Source organism: Canis aureus, chromosome 6 (assembly GCF_053574225.1).
Source record: "Canis aureus isolate CA01 chromosome 6, VMU_Caureus_v.1.0, whole genome shotgun sequence".
NCBI lineage: Eukaryota > Metazoa > Chordata > Mammalia > Carnivora > Canidae > Canis > Canis aureus.
In genome coordinates, this window is record NC_135616.1 from 24533600 (window position 1) to 24551219 (window position 17620).

Below are 17620 nucleotides of genomic sequence, written 5' to 3' on the forward strand. Positions count from 1 at the left end.
CCAACAAGGCATTTAAAGAATATATATCCTATTTATGCTCCACTTATAAGTTTCTTATATTCTCTATTGTCAGTGTTGCAGAAAATGTAAATTCTCATTACTGTTTCATCCACATACTCTTTTAGACATTTTATCCTGCCCTTTTGCTTAATTTTTTGACTCAAACTGTGTGTCTTCCTCATCTCTGTGCTATAGACTTATGTATCTAATTGGTACTTTTCATTTCCATTTAAAGAGCTCATAAGAATCTGAAATTTAATATGGCCCAAAGAGACATAATTATATCTTCTCCAACATCCTCCTCATACTTTCCTCAAGCCCTTGTTACCTCAGCAAACACCCTAATCATTTTTTCCCCTCACATTTTATATTCCATCTACCAAAAGTTCTGGTTGGCACTTCTTCCAAAATATATGTGAAATCAGCTATTACCATTTTTATTGAAAAAAAAAACCTTGACCGATGTGATCATTATTCTAATTTTTCTGGATTACCAAAAAAGTTGTCATCCCTCCTTTATGCACTAAAGTCTATCTTTCACTAAGCTGCTCAGCAGCTCTTGCTAAAATATAATGTAAGATGTTTTAAATGCATTCAATTTTTTCATCTATACTCCTTTATCACAGCCCACTTATGGGCTTGCAGTATCTGGGCCCTGTTTGCCTTGCCAACATTTATCTCCTGAAATTACAGTACCCATGTAGAATTTTCCGGAATCACTGGCCTCCATTCTGGTTCCATCACAGGACTTTTGCATGTTCCATTCCATCTATTTGGCAAGCTCTTCCCTGGATCAGCTCAAAGCTGGCACGCCTCCTTCATTCAAGTCTCAATTCAAATGTTTCCTTCTTAGAGAGGGTATTCCTAAAGATTCTTAGTAAAGCAGAGCTCCCAACTCCTCATTGGCTCTGTCACTCTAGCACATTATCCAGTTTTTTCTTCCTCTCAAAAATATGACTGAATTTTTAAAAATTTATAATTTTACATGTTTATTATCTATTTAGGAGAATATAAATTTAAATGATATCCCCAGCACTAAAACGGCATTTCATATAAAGCAAATGTTCAGGACACACAAACACACACATACACAAACACATACACACTCATAAACATACATTTGAATTTTAGGTCTACATTTTCTTTAAGTATAATCCTTGGTTATAAAGTTAGTAATAAGCATAAAGTTATAATATTAGTCTATTGGACATAATTATGAAATTATAAAATCACTGCAAAATTATGAAATTATGAAATTATAAATCACTTTATTTATAAAAATAAAGATATATGAAACTATTGCTGATGTTAACCATGAAATAATAAAAACAACTGAACTTTTATTATTTTCTCTATCTCTTATAATGGACAGTGTCTAACAAATGAATATTTTGTACCAAAAATGCCATTCAACGAATACTTAATGCACATCAACAATGTATCTTTATATTAGTGACTAGATTAGTCCTTCAGGATTCAATAATAGGGGAAAATATAGACAGGTCCTACCTGCAAGCATTTATAAGGCAGTGGGTGTGCAGCCATGCAAAAAGTGTACATTTTATCTTTTTCTATTCTACGTGTAAAACATCACCAAGGCTATCCTATTTCTAAGAGAAAAAGTAATTAAATAAATCTGAGATCATTATAGAAGGCAGAGTACTTCTATTAAAAACACAGAAATGAGTGGGGGAAAGAAATCACAGGTAATCAGTCACTACTGCCTAAAATGAGCAGCAGCTCCAGAATTTCCGCTAGCTAAAGCCATTCCTGCGTTTCTAATCATACTTATTAGGCTGCTAAGAAAGTTTAGCTTCTATAATAATTATTACCTTGGGGGTTCACTGAAAGTAGGAACTTTCCTATATATATATACAGAGAAAGAGAAAGAAATTTTATGCATGTAATGTGAATTCAATAATAGATTAATAAATTATTGAATGCATTTTTTGTTGGACTGAATTAACATTTTATTAATTTAATGTGTTTTTTAAGCATAACATTTTATTGAAGCAGAACTTTTATAAAGAAGAGTGTGCAAATCAAAGAATACAGCATATTACATTTCACTGTGAATATACCAGTAATGCCTTCATTGAGACAGAAAAAACTGAACATTTTTAGCAGAAACTCCTGTGTGAGCTTCCCCAGTGACTGCCACCAAATAAGAGCTACAATCCTGATGTCTATCACCATCACGAAAATTTGTCAGTTTCTTAACAGGATCATATTGTGTACACTATGTCTTCTCTTGCTCAATATAATGATTACAAGATTCACCTAAGTTGTTCCATGTAGCTGAATTCTGTTCATTCAGCTCTTGTTTTCAGCTCTATGATTACAAGATTCACCCAAGTTGTTCTATGTAGCTGAACTCTGTCCATTCAGGTCTTGGTTTTGGCTCGGGGTCATGAGATCAAGTCCCACATTGGGCTCTGGGTTGGGCATGGAGCCTGCTTGAGATTCTCTCTCTCCCTCTCACTCACTCTCTTTCTCAAAAGAAAAAAATTTAAATCTTACTTATTAACTATTGTTCATATCTAGTAATGTTTCAATTATCTAGCTACCTATATTTTGGCCAGCACTACACAGTTTAATAAATATTTAATCTTTTTCTTGTTTAAATATAGCATAGAGCTGTTTATGATCATGAATCACTTAAAAAGTAAGGTTAGTTTCACCTGGCAATTATATTTCTTTTCAAGACTTACTATAAAGCTATAGCAATTAAGATAGTGGGATTTATCAATGAAAGAGCAGACAAATATATCAATCCAAAGGAATAGAGAGCCCAGAAATAGAACCACAGAAATAGTCAAATGATCTTTGACAAAGAAGCAAAAGCAAGACAGTGCAGCAAAGATCAACTTTTCAACAAGTAGCATTGGAACAACTGGACATCTACATAAAAAAAAATGAAGCTAGACAGAGACCTTATATCTTTCACAAAAATTAATTCAAAATGGATCACAGACCTAAATGTAAAATGCAAACTATAAAATCCCTGGAAATAACATAGGATAAAAACTAGATGAGCTTGGGTATGAATTTCTTTTCTGTTAGAAAGAAATGAAAGAAATAATTGATAAGGTAGACTTTATTAAAATTAAAACCTTTGGCTCTATAAAACCCATGGTCAAAAAATTGAGAAAACAAGCCACAGACTGGGAGAAAATATTTGTAAAAGACACATCTGGTGAAGACCTGTTATCCAAAGCATACAAAAGGAGTTGACTTTTGCCCACATAAAATCTGCACACCAATATTTATAGCAGCTTTATTTAGAATTGCCAAAACTTGGAAGCAACCAAGATGATCTTCAGTAGGTAAATGGATAATAAACTGTGGTACATCTACATACATTTACATACATCAATTTATCATTGATATTATTCAATGATAAAAATGAATGACATGGAGGAATTTTAATGCATATTAGTAAGTAAAAGAATCCAATTGAAAAGGCTACATATTATATGATTTCAACTATATGTCATTCTGGAAAAGGCAAAACTATATAGACAATAAAAAGATCAGTGATGGGGATCCCTGGGTGGTGCAGCGGTTTAGTGCCTGCCTTTGGCCCAGGGCGCGATCCTGGAGACCCGGAATCGAATCCCATGTCGGGCTCCCAGTGCATGGAGCCTGCTTCTCCCTTTGCCTGTGTCTCTGTCTCTCTGTCTCTCTCTCTCTCACTGTGTGCCTATCATAAATAAATAAAATAAAATAAAAATTTAAAATAAATAAATAAAAAGATCAGTGATTTTCAGAATTTGGATGGGAGGGATGAGGGAATGAGTAGACAATACAGAGGACTTCAGGGCAATGAAAATATGCTGTATAATACCATTATGGTAGATATATGTCATTATACATTTGTCCAAACCTATAGAATGTAAAACACTAAGAGTTAACCCTGATGTAAACTATGGAATTCGGGTGACTATGTTCTGTAAGTGTAGGCTCATCAATTGTACCAAATGTACCACTGTGGTAAAAGATGTTGATAATAGTAGAGGCTATGCATATGTAGGAGCAGGAGGCATATGGGAAGTCTCTATATCTTCTCCTCAATTCTACTGTGACCTTACCTGCTCTTAAAAAAATAAAGTCTTAATTAAAAACACATCATTTGTACACGTTAAATACATACAATTTTCATTTCTCAATTATATTTCACCAAATCTGGAAAAATATTTTTAAAAAATAAATAATAAAATACATTTTAATGAATGTTTAATAAATCATATTTAAGAGTTTTCTTCACATTAGTTTCCTATTTTATATTTGCCTATCGTTGAATTTATGTTTCATTTTGTAATGAATGAGAAAGTAGTTTTTGTTAGTGGATAGAATCTATAGAGGCCATTAATAACATTTCTTTTTTAGAAAATGTTATTTATTTGAGCGAGAGATAGAACACAAGCAGGGGGCAGGGAGAGAGAGAAGCAGACTCCCCACTGAGTAGGGAACCCAGTGTGGGCTTCAGCCCAGAACCCCGGGATCATGACCTATATTTATACATGATTTGATGTTATAATTTATCCCACAAAATTTCCAATTCATGAAAATTCTAATTTCTAAAAGTAAATGAAGTGGTAAACATAAAAATGTTTGTTTGCCAATTTAAAGCACTTCTGCATTTACCATCTAGCTTCCATCACCATGAACATCTTCCCTCAATTTCAGGCCTATGCATCAAAAGTGAAATCTAGACACTTACACTTGAATCATGTTGTACACAATTCCAAAACAAACATCTTCCCTCCAATCTTTCTTTCTTCCTCCACACATTTTTCATTTTAATATCTGGTACCACTATTAAACCAGTTACTCAAACCTTAACTCATCTAATTACCATCAAAGTGGTACCTTTAAAAGAGAAATCTGACCATATGGCTTCTTTAGTGGCTTTCCAAAGTCTTCATCAGAGTCTAAATCCTTTGGAATGATGTGTTATCTAAAGCTTAGTTCCCTACTCTCAATGTTTGTCCTTACCTGCCTGCCACATAAAAACACGTGTGCACGCACACACACACACGTACACAGAGACAGACATAGAAATCAGATCAAGCACTTGCTTTAAGCTTTAGCCACAAAGTCAAAGTGGGAACTCAAAACAATCTTAACTGTACTCTAAGATAATTTCTATTTTAATGTTAAGACTACTATCTATCTGGGATTGTTATTATTGGACTAATATGTCAAGTGTATTTGAACATCCACTAAACATTAAATTGAAGTCAGATTAAATTGTGAAAAAAATGAGATAAGGTTAAAAAAAAAAAAAACAACTGAATCTGAACATAGAAAATCAGGTTTCAAATGCCAGTGGTTTTAAACTATAGGAATTTAGAAAAGGTACTTTCCTCTCTGGATCCTAAGTTCTTTATTTCTTCTTGGAAGCCCCCCTCAAGAATTCTATAGAAAAAGCAGAATTCAAGAGAGGATACCTAAGTATTCCACCTAATTAGTGATCAAAGAAATGGAGTTTGAAACAATATTGAGAACACATTTTTTCACTTATCAAGTTAGAACAGATTTTTTAGAAACTGTACCATTCAGTGTTAGCACAGGTACATCACAGACCAAGCTTACATACTGCTCAGCTTCAATAAATGATACCATCTTTCTGGAAAGTAGGCTTAGAAAGGTATTAGGAATGTATTTTATTCTTTGGAAAGGTAATAGGAATTTAGAAGTATTAGAGCAAATCTTTTATAAATCTAGTTTAAATTTTGAAAGGCAATGATGCTAAGAAAAATTTCTGAAAAAAGTCACAACAATATTTGTAAGTTATAAATAAAAAACCTAAACATAAAGGTTAGAATAATTATGGAAAAATCATGGCCCACCCATGTAACAGCCTTTTGTATAGATATTTAAGTAATATATTTGAAATCTGTATAACAATGCAACAAAAATTCTAATATATCATTATGGGAATAAAAGCAGGACAATTAGTTTCATTATGAATTTTAAAAAATAAGTAATATACTAATATAATTACCTCTATTTCCTGAAATGATTTTAAGTTTTTACACTTTTTTGTATTTTATTTTCTATAACAAATAGCCAGAGTCCAAAAAAAGGTCACAGAAGATGCTTTTGTTTTGAAAACACTGGAAATTTTGATAAAATGGAGCTTTGAATATGATGGCTCGTGAAATGAAAAAAGTTATTGGGCATATCCAAGGACAAACTGAAAAAGAGAACCCCTCTAATACATACAAGATTGCAAATGATTAACTCAATTTTATCTTAGGACTGAAAGATTTTTCACTAATAGTTTCCAGAAGAAAATGGACAATGCACAATAAAAATAGCCAAAAGCACAACGACAAAAAAAAAATAGCAAAAGCATGAGTTAGGAGAATAAGATGCAAAAGTAGATGACAAAGACTACACATATTTGAATTATTACATGTAGATAAAATAATAATTAAAAAATAACTATTTGTACTATGTTGTAGAAGCAAAAAATAAGCTTAAACGAGCAATCATAAAATGAATTAAAAGGTTTCGAAGAAAAATAAATAACATTTGGAAATGAATAATTAACGTTTGCATCTATCTACCTACGTACCTACTGAGATACCTGTCAATAATTGAGAGTAAGAGACTTATCATTTAAGAATGTAAGAAATACTTGCCATATATGACTGATGATTATCCCCTCAAATATTACCTTTTTTTTTAATCTTCTCTTCCTTTGGAACATCACTTAAAAATGTGGTAGACTTGATTTTTTCTTTCTTTCTTCTTTCTTTTTCTTTCTTTCTTTCTTTCTTTCTTTCTTTCTTTCTTTCTTTCTTTCTTTCTTCTTCTTTCTTTCTTTTCTTTCTTTCTTTCCTTCTTTCTTTCATTCAAGACTTTGTTTATTTATTCATGAGAGACACAGAGAGGCAGAGACATAGGCAGAGAAAGAAGCAGGGTCCCAATGGGGAGCCTGATGCAGGACTCAATCCCAAAACCCTGGAATCATGACTTGAGCCAAAGACAGATGCTCAACCATTGAACCACCCAGGTGTCCCGACCTCTTTCTTTCCTGTATATCCCTTCATCTTTCATTTCACTAATATTTCATTAATTCTCCACTGAGTACTACATAATCTGCTCTTAAAATTATCCTTTTTTAAAAAATTTTAAGTAAAAAACTTGAAGGGAAAGTTAGGTAATTAAGTGGCATCTAAGGTATTAATTGGACAAGTACGATGCATATGATGGAATTCCTTTCCTATAGCCAGGGCTACATTCCCACTATTAATGACAGATTTTATCTGTGTTCTCAGTTATGCACTCTCTTTTTAAGAGGATTAGATTTCCCACCTTGTGGACACCAGGATTGGCCATATGACTTGCTTCATTCAATGGAGTATGAGCAGAAGAAACACTTATCATCTTCTGGGGGAAACTGTAAGAACCATCAAGTGATCTCACTAATGAATTTATTTATACTTACCAGAGCAATGTGCCATAGAAGGATATGATCCTTCACCCTGAATCTAAGAAGTAGAAATAAAATGAAGCATTGATGCAGCTAAGTTTCAATGCAAGTGAAAAATAATAAACTTTTATACTTGTATATCATTAAGATGGGGTGATTGCTTGTTAGTGTGGGATAATCTAATGCATGCTAACCTCACTCACTCTGTCTTCCTTTCTTTTAGAGGAGTCTTCTCATTAGCTTCAGATTTTCTTTTTCTCTCCTCTGGTTCTCTTAATAAAATGCAGTAATATTAATACATAAAAATTTAAGTTATCTTTTGGAAAACAATGTTTCTTTTGTTCTCTTTTAAAAAGTATTTTCAACATACAGATAAATCTTACAAATGTTTAATTCTATTATTTCTGAAGATACAATGCTATGAAATTTTAACCATCTTCCTACACAATCATGAAATATCATCATTAATCTTCTCTGTTCTTTCCTCTTTTCCTCCCTTCAATGGATAGTATAATATGTATCAGGTACTATGCCCGATGATGCAGATACATTGATGAAGAAAATATGGCCGTGGCCTATGTCTGCCCTCACAGATATTCTCATTTATTGAAGAAAATGAACAATAGTCAAATATTCATACCCACAAAATTGCAAATATGACAAAAGAAAATGAATGTGAAAAGTAGGTGTGCCACACACACACATATAGTAAACAAATTGGATTTAACTGGACAGTCAATAAAAAGTTTCTCAGAACCGACTCCTAAACGGTTTTTAAATTAAGGATAAATGGTGGATAGAGAGAACAGGAAAAATAAATGGAAGTTGCATGTAGCAAATGTAGATAGAATATAGTAGAACATAGCCAAAATGCAATATGGGCGGAGAATATATGGTAAATGGGAGAAGATGCAGTAAGGCCATTGTATTTGGACCTAGAAATAAGGGCAAACCATGTGTGATATTAGACTTCAGAGGCAAGCATGTCTGCCTATTCAGGGGCCTTGAAGGAGAGGTTACGGAGGCATTAATGTTAACATTAATGTAAGTATGGAGAGAAAACAACCATACTTCTGTTAAAAAGAAAGAGATGAAAGAAAAAAAGAAAGAAAGCAAAGAAATAAAGAAAGAGAGAGGGAGGGAGGGATGGAGGGAGGGACGGAAGGAGAGAGAGAGAAAGAGAGAGAAACAGACAGAAAGAAGAACTTACCACAGTGTAGATAATAGTTTAGAAAGGGAGCATAATGACTGCAGTAAACTAGCTTTGGAAGTCACTGTAAGCTTGTACCAGGGTGCTGGTGGAGTAGTGAGACAGATAAAATGATATTAGCATGTGGAACAGTTTTTTCTTAACATGTTGAATATGAAGATTGAAATAGAAAAAGGAAGCAAGAAAATCTGTAGGTTTCTGTGCTAAGAAAACTAGTAGTCACTAGGAAGAATTAATTGAAGGACAGCCAGAGCTTGACTAAGCATATTTTAGGAGGAGGGGCAAGATGGCAGAAGAGTAGGGTCCCCAAGTCACCTGTCCCCACCAAATTACCTAGATAACCTTCAAATCATCCTGAAAATCTACGAATTCGGCCTGAGATTTAAAGAGAGAACAGCTGGAATGCTACAGTGAGAAGAGTTCGTGCTTCTATCAAGGTAGGAAGACGGGGAAAAAGAAATAAAGGAACAAAGGCCTCCAAGGGGGAGGGGCCCCACGAGGAGCCGGGCTGAGGCCGGGGCGAGTGTCCCCAGGACAGGAGAGCCCCGTCCCGGAGGAGCAGGAGCTGCACCGACCTTCCCGGGCGGAAAGGGGCTCGCGGGGAGGTGGAGCAGGACCCAGGAGGGCGGGGATGTCCTCGGGCTCCCTGGGACACTAACAGACACCTGCGCCCCGGGAGAGTGCGCCGAGCTCCCTAAGGGCTGCAGCGTGCACGGCGGGACCCGGAGCAGCTCGGAGGGGCTCGGGCAGAGGAAGAGGCTCCGTGCGGAGGGGGCTGCGGCCCCGGGAGCAGCTCGGAGGGGCTCAGGCGGCGGCTCCGTGGAGGGGGCTGCCCGGCTGGGAGCGCAATTCCAACAGCATAGGCCGGGAGCACAGGGCACCGGGGACACAGCCCAGGATCCGGCCTCCCCCCGGGACAGGCAGAGGCCGGGAGGGCCCAGGACAGCAAGGACGCTCCTGCCCCAAGCTGAGCAGGTCAGCGGCCCCGCCCCGGAGCCTCCAGGTCCTGCAGACGGAGAGCTCTGCACAGTTACTGCGGGAGCTGACTCCAGGGCTCCAGAGATGCCGCTGCCACTGCCGGTTGTTCCTCCTGGGGCCTCACGGGGTAAACAACCCCACTGAGCCTCACAGTGGCCTCACGGGATAAACAGGATAAACATTACTCACTGAACCCTACACCAGGCAGGGGGCAGAGCAGCTCCCCCAAGCGCTAACACCTGAAAATCAGCACAACAGGCGCCTCCCCCAGAAGACCAGCTAGACGACAGGGGGAAAAACAAATTATTGACCAAGCAGCACTGGAAAGTTCCAGGGGAAGTCAAGGGACTTACAGTATAGAGAATCAGAGGATACTCCCCCGTGTTTTTTTTGTTGTTTTGGTGGTGGGTTTTTTTGTTTGTTTGTTTGTTTTGTTTTGTTTTGCTTTTTGATTTCTGTTTACTTCCCCCACCCTTTTTTTCCTTTCTTTTTCTTTCTCTTTTTCTTCTCTTTTTTTTTCTTGTTTCCTTTCTTTTTTCTTTTTCTCTTTTCTTTCCTTCTTTCTCTCCTCTCTCTCCTTTTCCCAATACAACTTGTTTTTGGCCACTCTGCACTGAGCAAAATGACTAGAAGGAAAACCTCACCTCAAAAGAAAGAATCAGAAACAGTCCTCTCTCCCACAGAGTTACAAAATCTGGATTACAATTCAATGTCAGAAAGCCAATTCAGAAGCACTATTATACAGCTACTGGAGGCTCTAGAGAAAAGCATAAAGGACTCAAGAGACTTCATGACCGCAGAATTTAGATCTAACCAGGCAGAAATTAAAAATCAATTGAATGAGATGCAATCCAAACTAGAAGTCCTAACGATGAGGGTTAACGAGGTAGAAGAACGAGTGAGTGACATAGAAGACAAGTTGATGGCAAAGAGGGAAACTGAGGAAAAAAGAGACAAACAATTAAAAGACCATGAGGATAGATTAAGGGAAATGACAGCCTGAGGAAGAAAAACCTACGTTTAATTGGGGTTCCAAAGGGCGCCAAAAGGGACAGAGGGCCAGAATATGTATTTGAACAAATCATAGCTGAAAACTTTCCTAATCTGGGAAGGGAAACAGGCATTCAGATCCAGGAAATAGAGAGATCCCCCCTAAAATCAATAAAAACCGTTCAACACCTCACATTTAATAGTGAAGCTTGCAAATTCCAAAGATAAAGAGAAGATCCTTAAAGCAGCAAGAGACAAGAAATCCCTGACTTTTATGGGGATAAGTATTAGGGTAACAGCAGACCTCTCCACAGAGACCTGTCAGGCCAGAAAGGGCTGGCAGGATATATTCAGGGTTCTAAATGAGAAAAACATGCAACCAAGAATACTTTATCCAGCAAGGCTCTCATTCAAAATGGAAGGAGAGATAAAGATCTTCCAAGATAGGCAGGAACTGAAAGAATATGTGACCTCCAAACCAGCTCTGCAAGAAATTTTAAGGCGGACTCTCAAAATTCCCCTTTAAGAAGAAGTTCAGTGGAACAATCCACAAACACAGGGACTGAATAGATATCATGATGACACTAAACTCGTATCTTTCAATAGTAACTCTGAACGTGAACAGGCTTAATGACCCCATCAAAAGGCACAGGGTGTCAGACTGGATAAAAAAGAAGAACCCATCTATTTGCTGTCTACAAGAGACTCATTTTAGACAGAAGGACACCTACAGCCTGAAAATAAAAGGTTGGAGAACCATTTACCACTCGAATGGTCCTCAAAAGAAAGCAGGGGTAGCCATCCTTATATCAGATAAACTAAAATTTACCCCGATGACTGTAGTGAGAGATGAAGAGGGACACTATATCATACTTAAAGGATCTATCCAACAAGAGGACTTAACAATCCTCAATATATATGCCCTGAATGTGGGAGCTGCCAAATATTTAAACCAATTAATAACCAAAATTAAGACATATTAGATAATAATACACTTATACTTGGTGACTTCAATCTAGCACTTTCTAGATAGGTGTTCTAAACACAACATCTCCAAAGAAACGAGAGCTTTAAATGATACACTGGACCAGATGGATTTCAAAGATATCTACAGAACTTTACATCCAAACTCAACTTAATACACATTCTTCTCAAGTGCACATGGAACTTTCTCCAGAATAGACCACATACTGGGTCACAAATCAGGCCTTAACCAATACCAAAAGATTGGGATCATCCCCTGCATATTCTCAGACCATAAGGCCTTGAAATTAGAACTAAATCACAACAAGGAGTTTGGAAGGACCTCAAACACGTGGAGGTTAAGGACCATCTTGCTAAAAGATGAAAGGGTCAACCAGGAAATTAAGGAAGAATTAAAAAGATTCATGGAAACTAAAGAGAATGAAGATACAACCGTTCAAAATCTTTGGGATACAGCAAAAGCAGTCCTGAGGGGGAAATACATTGCAATACAAGCATCCATCCAAAAAATGGAAAGAACTCAAATACAAAAGCTAACCTTACACATAAAGGAGCTAGAGAAAAAACAGCAAATAGATCCTACACCCAGCAGAAGAAGAGAGTTAATAAAGATTCGAGCAGAACTCAACGAAATCCAGACCAGAAGAACTGTGGAACAGATCAACAAAAGTTGGTTGGTTGGTTCTTTGAAAGAATTAATAAGATAGATAAACCATTAGCCAGCCTTATTAAAAAGAAGAGAGAGAAGACTCAAATTAATAAAATCATGAATGAGAAAGGAGAGATCACTACCAACACCAAGGAAATACAAACGATTTTAAAAACACATTATGTACAGCTAGACGCCAATAAATTAGGCAATCTAGAAGAAATGGACACATTTCTGGAAAGCCACAAACTACCAAAACTGGAACAGGAAGAAATAAAAAACCTGGACAGGCCAATAACCAGGGAGGAAATTGAAGTGGTCATCAAAAACCTCCCAAGACACAAAAGTCCAGGGCCAGATGGCTTCCCAGGGGAATTCTACCAAACGTTTAAAGAAGAAACCATACCTATTCTACTAAAGCTGTTTGGAAAGATAGAAAGAGATGGAGTACTTCCAAATTCGTTCTATGAGGCCAGCATCACCTTAATTCCAAAACCAAAGACCTCACCAAAAAGGAAAATTATAGACCAATATCCCTGATGAACATGGATGCAAAAATTCTCAACAAGATACTAGCCAATACGATACAACAGTACATTAAGAAAATTATTCACCATGACCAAGTAGGATTTATTCCCGGGACACAAGGCTGGTTCAACACTCGTAAAACAATCAATGTGATTCATCATATCAGCAAGAGAAAAACCAAGAACCATATGATCCTCTCAATAGAGGCAGAGAAAGCATTTGACAAAATACAGCATCAATTCCTGATCAAAACTCTTCAGAGTGTAGGGATAGAGGGAACATTCCTCAACATCTTAAAAGCCATCTACGAAAAACCCACAGCAAATATAATTCTCAATGGGGAAGCACTGGGAGCCTTTCCCTTAAGATCAGGAACAAGACAGGGATGTCCACTCTCACCACTGCTATTCAACATAGTACTAGAAGTCCTAGCCTCAGCAATCAGACAACAAAAAGACATTAAAGGCATTCGAATTGGCAAAGAAGAAGTCAAACTCTCCCTCTTCACCGATGACATGATACTCTACATAGAAAACCCAAAAGACTCACCCCAAGATTCCTAGAACTCATACAGCAATTTGGCAGTGTGGCAGGATACAAAATCAATGCCCAGAAGTCAGTGGCATTTCTATACACTAAAAATGAGACTGAAGAAAGAGAAATTAAGGAGTCAATCCCATTTACAATTTCACCCAAAAGCATAAGATACCTAGGAATAAACCTAACTAAAGAGGTAAAGGATCTATACCCTAAAAACTATAGAACACTTCTGAAAAAAATTGAGGGAGACACAAAGAGATGGAAAAATATTCCATGCTCATGGATTGGCAGAATATTGTGAAAATGTCAATGTTACCCAGGGCAATTTACATGTTTAATGCAATCCCTATCAAATTACCATGGATTTTCTTCAGAGTTAAAACAAATTATTTTAAGATTTGTGTGGAATCAGAAAAGACCCTGAATAGCTAGGGGAATTTAAAAAAAAAACAAACATATCTGGGGGCATCACAATGCCAGATTTCAGGTTGTATTACAAAGCTGTGGTCATCAAGACAGTGTGGTACTGGCACAAAAACAGACACATAGATCAATGGAACAGAATAGAGAATCCAGAAGTGGATCCTCAACTTTATTGTCAACTAATATTCGACAAAGGAGGAAAGACTATCCACTGGAAAAAAGTCTCTTCAATAAATGGTGCTGGGAAAATTGGACAGCCACATGCAGAAGAATGAAACTAGACCACTCTCTTGCACCATACACAAAGATAAACTCAAAATGGATGAAAGATCTAAATGTGAGACAAGATTCCATCAAAATCCTAGAGGAGAACCCAGGCGACACCCTTTTTGAACTCAGCCACAGTAACTTCTTGCAAGATACATCCACGAAGGCAAAAGAAACAAAAGCAAAAATGAACTATTGGGACTTCATCAAGATAAGAAGCTTTTGCACAGCAAAGGATACAGTCAACAAAACTAAAAGACAACCTACAGAATGGGAGAAGATATTTGCAACTGACGTATCAGATAAAGGGCTAGTTTCCAAGATCTATAAAGAACTTATTATTAAACTCAACACCAAAGAAACAAACAATCCAATCAATCCAATCATGAAATGGGCAAAAGACATGAACAGAAATCTCACAGAGGAAGACATAGACATGGCCAACATGCACATGAGAAAATGCTCCGCATCACTTGCCATCAGGGAAATACAAATCAAAACCACAGAGATACCACCTCACACCAGTGAGAATGGGGAAAATTAAAAAGGCAGGAAACCACAAATGTTGGAGAGGATGCAGAGAAAAGGGAACCCTCTTACACTGTTGGTGGGAATGTGAAATGGTGCAGCCACTCTGGAAAACTGTGTGGAGGCTCCTCAAAGAGTTAAAAATAGACTGTCCTACGACCCAGCAATTGCCCTGCTGGGGATGTACCCCAAAGATGCAGATGCAATGAAACGCCGGGACACCTGCACCCCGATGTTTATAGCAGCAATGTCCACAATAGCCAAACTGTGGAAGGAGCCTCGGTGTCCATCGAAAGATGAGCGGATAAAGAAGATGTGGTTTATGTATACAATGGAATATTACTCAGCCATTAGAAATGACAAATACCCACCATTTGCTTCAACATGGATGGAACTGGAGGAGAAGGACAAACATTATATGGTCTCATTCATTTGGGGAATATAAATAATAGTGAAAGGGAATAGAAGGGAGGGGAGAAGAAATGGGTAGGAAATATTAGAAAGGAAGACAGAACATGAAGACTCCTAAATCTGGGAAACGAACTAGGGGTGGTGGAAGGGGAGGAGGGCAGGGGGTGGGGGTGACTGGGTGACGGGCACTGAGGGGGGCACCTGACAGGATGAGCACTGGGTGTTATTCTATATGTTGGCAAACTGAACACCAATAAAAAATAAATTTACTATTAAAAAGCATATTTTAATTTAAGTTTCTTTGATATAAGACGATATGTCAAAAAGAGGTGATAGGAGCATGAAACTATTTTATTGGATAATTTTTTCACTGTTTTGCTATCTCTAAAGGGGTTCAGAGTGAAACTTAAAAAGCACCATCTAGGGACACTTGGGTGGCTGAGTTGGTTAAGCTTCCAACTCTTGATTTCAGCTCAGATCATGATCTCAGGGTTGTGAGATTGAGACCTGTGTCAGGCTCCACACTGGGCATGGAGCCTACTTAAGGTTCTTTCCCTCCCCTCCATTTGCTTCTCCTCCCTCCTAAAAAACAAAACAATACAAAATGAATAAAAATAAACAAAATTTAAGCTAATGATACACACACACCACCATACCATGCCAGGAGAACAAAATGAAGAGATGTATAAATATAATACTATATTTAACATATTGGATATAACAAAATAAAAATTATCTTTGCAAAATTACCTGTCATTGATTAAACCTGCTATAGTTTCAATATCAATTCCAAGTCTTCTGTTTTCTTCTATCAACTGAGCATTTGCAATTGAGATATCTGAAAAGTCTTTTGTAACATTAGAAAGCTCAATATCCCATGATGTTTTCTTTAAGAAAAGAATAAAAGAATCATTTATACATGCTTTGTATCTCAGAAAGAAAAAACATATATAACGAAATTATTTTTACTTCTCTGAGTTAGTATTTAGGAATAGAGAATAGAACTTTAGGTGGAAGGAAGGAAAGGTGTACTTACTGAGGCATAATAATTATTAAGTACATCCAGATACTCCTTTTCATAACTTTTTCTCTTCCAAGCAAGTTGATCATAAATTTTTTTCAAATCATCTAGCTAAAATATACAGAAGAAATAAATGAATTATGAAGCTAGCCATTCTTTTGTAAAGTAAGAAATATATTCAAATCATGTAGCTACCATAACTTAATGTTGATTAAAATAGTATAATACACACAAAAAATAGTATAATACCACAGGTTGTTGCCACTTATAAAAATTGAAGCAACATTCTGAATAGAATATAGAAAATCAACCCTAATAGTGCTCAAATAATTAATCAGAATAAAATAGAAGGTATTTGTTATTTTGTAAGAATTGATAAAAATTAGAAAATTTAAATCATAATTCATCACATTAAAAAATTAAAGGAAAAAATAACATGAATATGGTCAACACTCTAGAGAATAGCTATGTGGTAAATTCACTATCTAGTTTCAATAATACTTAAACTAGTACAAGGAAAAACTACACAGATATAAAAAAAATAGAAAATATCAAAATACATCAAAATGCTAAATACATACCCACTGAGCTCAAGAATGAGGCTAGATTCTCTCTTATCACCATTATTATTAATCATGTTATGTGAAAGTTTAAATGTATTTGAATAAAATAAAGAATTATAAAGTCGAATATAAATAGGTAATACACCTTCAACTTTAGATATTACTGAACCCTTTGAAAAACAGAAGATTTTATTTAAAACTTCAATAAATGATTTTGGTAAAATGGCTGGATATAAGGAAATTAGAAGCTTTTAACCATAACAGTAATAATCTGTTTAAAAACACTGTCACAATACTTAAAAACTTCGGTAAAAAAATACAAAATATTTGGGAATTAATTAAATGTAAAAGAGAACTATAGAAAATAAAAACAAATTCTTACTTAGAAGCTCGAATCAAAAACCACATGAAAAGAATGATAAGCCATATAAAGGTTGAATAGAATATACTGTTAGTTATCCCAAAATTATAGTTGTTTGTCAATATACTAAAAATCATTGAATTCTATAATTAAAAAAAAAAAAACCAACATTGTTAAGAGGCAACAGATCCAAAAATTAATGACAAAGGATATAACAGGACACTGTTTCTCAAACCATTTCAAACTTGTTATTTTACACTATTACATACCATACCATCTGTACTACTGTGCATTTAAAATTTTTCTCTAAAAATGTTTTTTCTTAAGGCAGCTCACGTTTATTTAAAAATCATTTTAAAAAAGGAAACTACTGTTATTTAAGTTAAAAATCCAGTATCATATGCCATAAAGGGAAGCAACTTTAAAAATAAATAAAAACAATTTATGAAATAAACAATATAAAAATAAAATACTAGTAGTATTAAATGTATTCAACATACCAAGAAAATACTAAATGTTTTTTAGAATTATGAATAGTAATTAAAGAAATATTTCAATTAATATAATTTTAAGAGTTCAATGATTATGATTTATCAGTATATTTAATAAATTTCCCATACAACTGGATATTATAGATATAACCCGAAGTTTTTTTTTATGAGTTTTAGTTTCAAGAGGCCTTTGAAATATCTTTCAGAATTGTTCTTCAGAAACTGTCCA

The 17620-nt window shown here is 35.8% G+C and overlaps 1 protein-coding gene across 10 annotated transcripts in view; it reads right to left on the minus strand.

Moving 5' to 3' along the window:
* CCDC178 (coiled-coil domain containing 178) overlaps positions 1-17620 on the minus strand; it is a 421095-nt gene that overhangs the window by 280531 nt on the left and 122944 nt on the right. For 8 of the 10 annotated variants that reach the window (XR_013381334.1, XR_013381333.1, XM_077900386.1 and 5 more), the window contains 3 exons: positions 15992-16087; positions 15706-15842; positions 7651-7719 (listed from right to left, as the gene is read on the minus strand). Coding sequence is in view for 8 of the 10 variants with exons in the window: in XM_077900386.1 (XP_077756512.1) it covers positions 7651-7719; positions 15706-15842; positions 15992-16087 (302 nt within the window). In the remaining 2 variants the exon portion in view is untranslated. The remainder of the gene's footprint in view (positions 1-7650; positions 7720-15705; positions 15843-15991; positions 16088-17620) is intronic. The other 2 variants (XM_077900391.1, XM_077900393.1) reach the window with 1 other exon arrangement.